The sequence below is a fragment of the Rhipicephalus microplus genome, chromosome 5 (genome assembly GCF_043290135.1).
Source record: "Rhipicephalus microplus isolate Deutch F79 chromosome 5, USDA_Rmic, whole genome shotgun sequence".
Lineage (NCBI taxonomy): Eukaryota > Metazoa > Arthropoda > Arachnida > Ixodida > Ixodidae > Rhipicephalus > Rhipicephalus microplus.
In genome coordinates, this window is record NC_134704.1 from 213227431 (window position 1) to 213233430 (window position 6000).

Genomic DNA, 6000 nt, shown 5'->3' on the forward strand with positions numbered 1-6000 from the left:
AAGTGGAATATCTGAACACTAGGTGCCTGAAGCATCTTTTAATAAAACACCGAGATCTCAATGTTTACGAGAAAATTTTGACAGCTATTGATGAGATGGGACACAGACACCCAGTTACAACATGAAATGTTGCATTTACAATTAGCTACATTATGAACATTACCCACTCACAGGACAAGCACATCTTGTACAAGGAAATAATGCGACATATAACGCACCACAAATTGTTAATTGAAAATCAGCATGGATTCTGTAAAGGACTATCTTGTACCACGCAGCTGGTTGAATTTTATCATGATTTATCCTCTAGTATTGACGAAAATGGGCAAATTGACTGTATTTTTCTTGATTTCCAAAAAGCTTTTGATTCGGTTTCGCATGCGCTCCTTTTGCAAAAACTTAAGTTATTTAATTTAGACCAAAATGTGATAATCTAGATAGAAAATTATTTAAAGCATCGTCGCCAATGTGTTGTTTTGAATGGAAAAGCATCCAGTTGTGTTGACGTGACATCAGGTGTGCCACAGGGCTTCGTTTTGGGTCCTTTGTTGTTTTTAATTTATATCAATGATATTTCGGTTGGTATCTCATCGTCTATCCAGCTTTTTGCCGATGACTGCATAGTCTACCGGAAAATTAAGAGTGAGCAGGATTCCTCCCAACTTCAAAATGACTTGGTGCGTATTCATGACTGGTGTACAACGTGGAAAATGTCTTTAAATTTTAATAAGTGCATTAACCTTTGTTTTTCAAAGAAGACAAAGAAGATCGAATTTAGATATTGTATAAATGGCGTGCCAATTACCACGGAGACAACTTACAAATACCTGGGTGTGTTCTTTTCTTCTGACTGTTCATGGAATGTACATGTTGATTATGTTGTCGCGAAAGCTGCAAGGGTGTTAAATTTTATTCAGTGCAACTTACGATGTTCGCATCAGCGACTTAAAGAATGTGCGTATTTGACTTGTGTACGACCAGTCTTAGAGTACGCCTGCGCTGTGTGGGATCCGGCGCAGGTATATCTTAGTGATAAGATAGAAAAAATACAGAACAGGGCGGCAAGGTTCGTCCTGGGACGGTATCAATGGCGGGAAAGCTCTACTGCTATGAAACAAGAATTGAATTGGGAGCTGCTTTCATCGCATAGAAGAAAATTGCAATTAAAACTTTTATATCTAATATTTAATAATAAAATGGAATCAATAAGGATATGTATTTACAGACGCCGTATTATTTGTCAAATCGAATTGATCATCCTTTTAAACTGAGGGAATACCGTCCCAGGACTGGAAATTTTTTTTGTCAAAACAATACATGAGTAGAATGGGCTCACAAGTGTACAAGTGTCCATCGTGAACTTTCTTACAGCGCAACACCAGAAAAACTACAGGACAGGGAAGGAGTAGAACAGAAAGAAAAGACGGCGCTGCTTTTCTTCTCCTTCCCTGTCCCGTTCTACTCCTTCCCTGTCCTGTAGTTTTTCTGGTGTTGCGCTGTAAGAAAGTTCACGATGGATCCTAACCAACTGGCCCGACTTACCGTCTTAGTACAAGTGTCTGCTGTAAATGAAAATTTGTTTCTTTCGAATCTGTAACCCCCCTGCTAAATGCCTTCGGGCGCTGCAGGTATACTTCAAATAAAGAATAAAGCGCTAGACATGCTGCATTGTCAGAGGTCAGAAGCATTGATCACCATAAAAAGATTTAGCAGGCATCTACATACAGTTAGCACGGATGCGATTTCATGCTTATGTTAGCAGCTGAAGATGTACCCTTTATTCATTGGGTACAGAGCTTACAGATAGAAATGCAACAGTTTACGGCCACTAATGCATGTACTTTTGTTTGAGCCACCTTCAATGGCTTTCAAATTGGCATGATTATACTAATATAAAGCTGCTCTTTGCATAAGCGTCAGCTCAGTACATAATTTGCCAATACAAGCAGCACCGCTGTACCAATGCAAGCAATACACGACACATTCAATCTTCAAGTCACTCATTGCACACTTCTCTTTCGCCAAACACTGCCATATCACAATCCACGAGCAAAAAGCAGGAGCAATGCCATGAAGAGCACAACGAGCAAAGCCACACCGAAGCACTTCTGCTGCTTCACTGTGCATGCAACTGCATTTGGCACACAGCTCACAAACAAGCAGTGCTTCAGTAAGTTGCAAACTCCTTGTCACAGACCTTTAGCTACATGCATAGTCTCTATACAGTTTTCTACAAGGATACTTTCTCTGCCCCCGTGATTTGTCAAGAATTAGCTGTAAAGTTGAGCTGCTTCCATGCCATGAAAAGCATAGCAGGAATGTCATTGGCCTTAGTGCCTGAGCAATAAAAGAACAAACGTGCAATGACACTTGCACATCATCAAGGTTAGGTTAGGCTAGTTTCCCACTTTGCTGGAACAAAATACAATCCATTTCAGGACAAGTTGGTGCATTTTCTTGAAATAAAAAGTAGGGTGCAAGAAACTAGACACAGGAGACGAGTAGATGGGACGGGCGCTCACAACAAACTGGTTTAATTATGAAAGAACTGTAGGAAATATACAGACTGTACGTTACAAACATGGCTACTCATACCAAAATTTAACGCATATTGCGACAAAGCAATCGAAATTCGCAATTCTGCAACAACTGACTTCTAGCTGATGCAATCAGCGCACTTCTTGTTCATACATATACGCCTCCAACAGGTCATCTGAAACTTAGGACCTTCAATCCACCTAACAAAGACACACAGCCAGCCACACACTGCAGTCGTCGGGGAATTTAGATACTATGCTGGTGGCTACCATGGATTCATTACTACAGGAGGCAAAATGCCAAAAAATACACACAGATATCACACCAGGTTTGACGTGACACCCAATATCCACAAAATAGCACATAACCACAAGAAAGTTGTGAATGGGCACAACTTGAAAATTACTTTATCAGTGCCATCTTGTTAAAGCTGTGTAAGCATATCTCTGGTGAAGTTAAAAATAAGACAAATCGTGGAATTAAGCATGATAGGCGTTACATGAACTGTGCAGTGGGGGTAGTTATGAACTGCCATTGAGCTGTGGCAAAGTGGCCACCAAGCGTGTAGGCCAGCGGCCCGTGAGCATGAGTTGACGCTCTCAAACAATCCTCCTATGCAGTGTGTGCTCTTGTTCACCAGATTGAAGGTGCTGGGACACAGCCGGGAAATGGCTGTACCTTAGCTGTTGGAGGCATTCTACATAAATATGATCAACGCAAATTGGGTCAGCCAGATGTAGGTGCATTTGCGGGAGTGCAAATTTCGATTGCTTTGTCACAATATGCATTAGATTTTGGGATGAGTAGCCTAGTAATGTGTGCATAGCCACGTTAGTGACGTACTATCTGTATATTTCCCACAATTCTTTCGTAAGAAAATCAGATGGCAAGGAGCACCCGTTCTACTTGTCTCCTTGCCCCATCTTTTGCGCCTCACTTTTTACAGTTTTGCTGGTGCAACATGGTATCAGTGCAAAAACCCAGCGGTTCTTGGCAAGCATCTCAAATGCAGTGCAGAGCTGGTCACCTAACTTAACTACACAGGGCTAGTTTTGTAATGACCGCCGATCTACCGACCTGAACATCAGGCATGCCAGCTACTATTATGAATATCTGACAACACATTCAGAGGCACGAAACAGTAAACACAACGCAGGACGGTTGTGACACCCATCAATCATACCACACATATTAAACACTAACACACATATTAAGAATACTCATCAAAGTTCTCCAAGCTTGTACTCGGCAACTATCCGACGCCGTGTTTTTATCAAAGCCACTACTCACCACTAACGACCACACACAAAAGGATAGACCGGCTTTAACCAGTGAAAGAATCAAATAAGAAAAAAAAAAAAGAACTCGAACTCAAAATCCAAGGCCAGATTGGCAACGACATAGATTTCTGACAGGTAGCAACAGTAGGCAAAATTAAAAATAGAAACATGAATGGCAATATGCATTAGCCGCGTTCATTTGACCGGTTGGTACAGACATCTGGGGTTGCGCGCACTAAGAGACATGCGGTCGCCGGAAACACCCGTGCCAGACGAGACTGCGCCAACGACTGGCATCAAGTCACCGCCATATCAAACAACTTCGAGGCACATGTGGAAGCAGAACGCGCACGTTAAGTAAGCCAACGGCAGGCGACGCACATACACCACGCTTTAGGCCACTGATCCACCGCGCCGCGACATCTCAAAGAACTTCCCTGCTCTCTCGCGTTTTAGGGAATGGGCCCGAAAAACGGCATGAAATACGGTTCAGCCGCCCACTCCTCATGTCGGTGGCCGTGTTTGCGATTAGAACACGAACTCTATAAACGTTGCGCTGCTTTCTAGTGGCAGCACGCCGGAGTTACGGGCTGCGGAAGCACCGAAGTATGTCGCAAAGCTTCCAGTAGCAAACACTGACAGCAAGGCTGCCGGAGTAGGGTAGGTCGAGCGCCGGCCTTCGAAGCCGTAATCGAACTAGGCCTACGCGACTTAGGCCTATCAGCGGTATTGTTTACATAATTCCACTACGCACAGGGCTTGCCGCGGCACGGGCATCAAAAAAGCCGTACAAACTTTATGCAGCGAGTCCTTTAACTTACGTTCCTTTCTCACAATCGTATATGACGATGGAGTCATCATCCGAACTGGAGATGAGCGTCTCTCCAGTGGGTGAAAAGTCAATGCTGTTAATGCGGTCTGAGTTTTCTCTGAACACTTTGGCAACGCGGAAGCTCTTGACAGTTTGTTCTACGAGCTTCATGTCAGCGCGGGTTCGCATGTAGCCTGCCTGGAAAGAGTTGCGCGACGGTGTTAGTCACCCGTCCTCTCCATCCAGGCCGCTTCCACTTCGGCGCCAAAACACTTGAGCGACTACGGCTGCTCTGCTGCTAGATGGCTAGATGTGTGCTCCTCGGAAACGCGACAATCGCATTGCTCGACCAACGCCTCCTCTAGGAACACGGAGGAAGGAAAGGTGCCTGCCGCATGAAAAAAAAAATGTTTTCGGTCGCTAGCGTCACTTGTGGCGGACGGTGCAACAATGCAACACTTTGTATAGCCTCTGAAACAGTGGTGCATAGTTGCAGGTCTTGAACAACTCTCGACTGACGCGCTCCTATGGGCCGCAGATGAAAAACGCTTATTTGGTACCAACGTTTCTAGACTAGGTAAGTTGCAAAACTGAGTGATGTTGCGCAGCGCCGCCGCTGCTAGCGACAAATATGGCGCTGCTGTCGCATCCATCATGCCCGGATGTTGCGTTCTCGGCTGTAGAGTAGCTGCAGGAAATAAGAGACACCACGACATTTCTTTTGTGCCCACGTGTACCTGAGCAGCGAGAGGTATGGGAGCACACTATTCCTCGTGCAGATGAGAAACTGCCTCAGCACCTCACGCGTGTGTGATATGTACTTTCATGAGAAGGACATCCTGAAAACTTTCGCTCACGTCATATGGTAAGAAGGTACAAATTGAAAGAGAAAAGTGGGACCTCGTCGAAGGATGCGTTCCATGAATATTACCGAATTCGCCCGCTTACCTTTGTCGCGGGGTCCGCGACAAAGAAGCGAAAACTGCTCGATAGGAGTGGGGTATTTTCCGGAATATCATCGGTGAAAAAGAATAGACTATCTCCGAGCACTGAGCTCGAATATAGTAAAATAGGTCTCGACATGCCGTCAACTAGTGGCGTCATTTCGCTTCAAGACATAGAAAACATTATTTTGCATGCTGGCGGAAAGTAGTTGAGAATGGCGAGACAGGATGTCTTGTGGTGTTTCTAGGGCTCAAAGAAAAAAAAAAGCGCTATTTGTGGAGAAATGCGTTGTCGTCGCAGAAGACATGACAGTCACCATTAGCAGCCGTCACCATCACTTAGCTAAGTCGCCTGGTAATGCAGAAACCATCACCCAATGGGCCGAACTTCTGGAGGACATAGAAAAGCTGCAAGTGTGTTCATGTT

General features: G+C 44.5%; 1 protein-coding gene across 2 annotated transcripts in view; it reads right to left on the minus strand.

Annotated features, from left to right (window-relative positions):
* The window catches only part of Wdr82 (WD repeat domain 82), a 165760-nt gene extending 160754 nt beyond the window's left edge, over positions 1 to 5006 (minus strand). The window contains exon 1 of one of the 2 annotated variants that reach the window (XM_075896466.1): positions 4640 to 5006. In XM_075896466.1, the coding sequence (XP_075752581.1) occupies positions 4640 to 4818 (179 nt within the window). In that variant the 5' untranslated portion in view covers positions 4819 to 5006. The remainder of the gene's footprint in view (positions 1 to 4639) is intronic. The other variant, XM_037424343.2, reaches the window with a different exon arrangement.
* Positions 5007 to 6000: the final 994 nt, after the last annotated feature.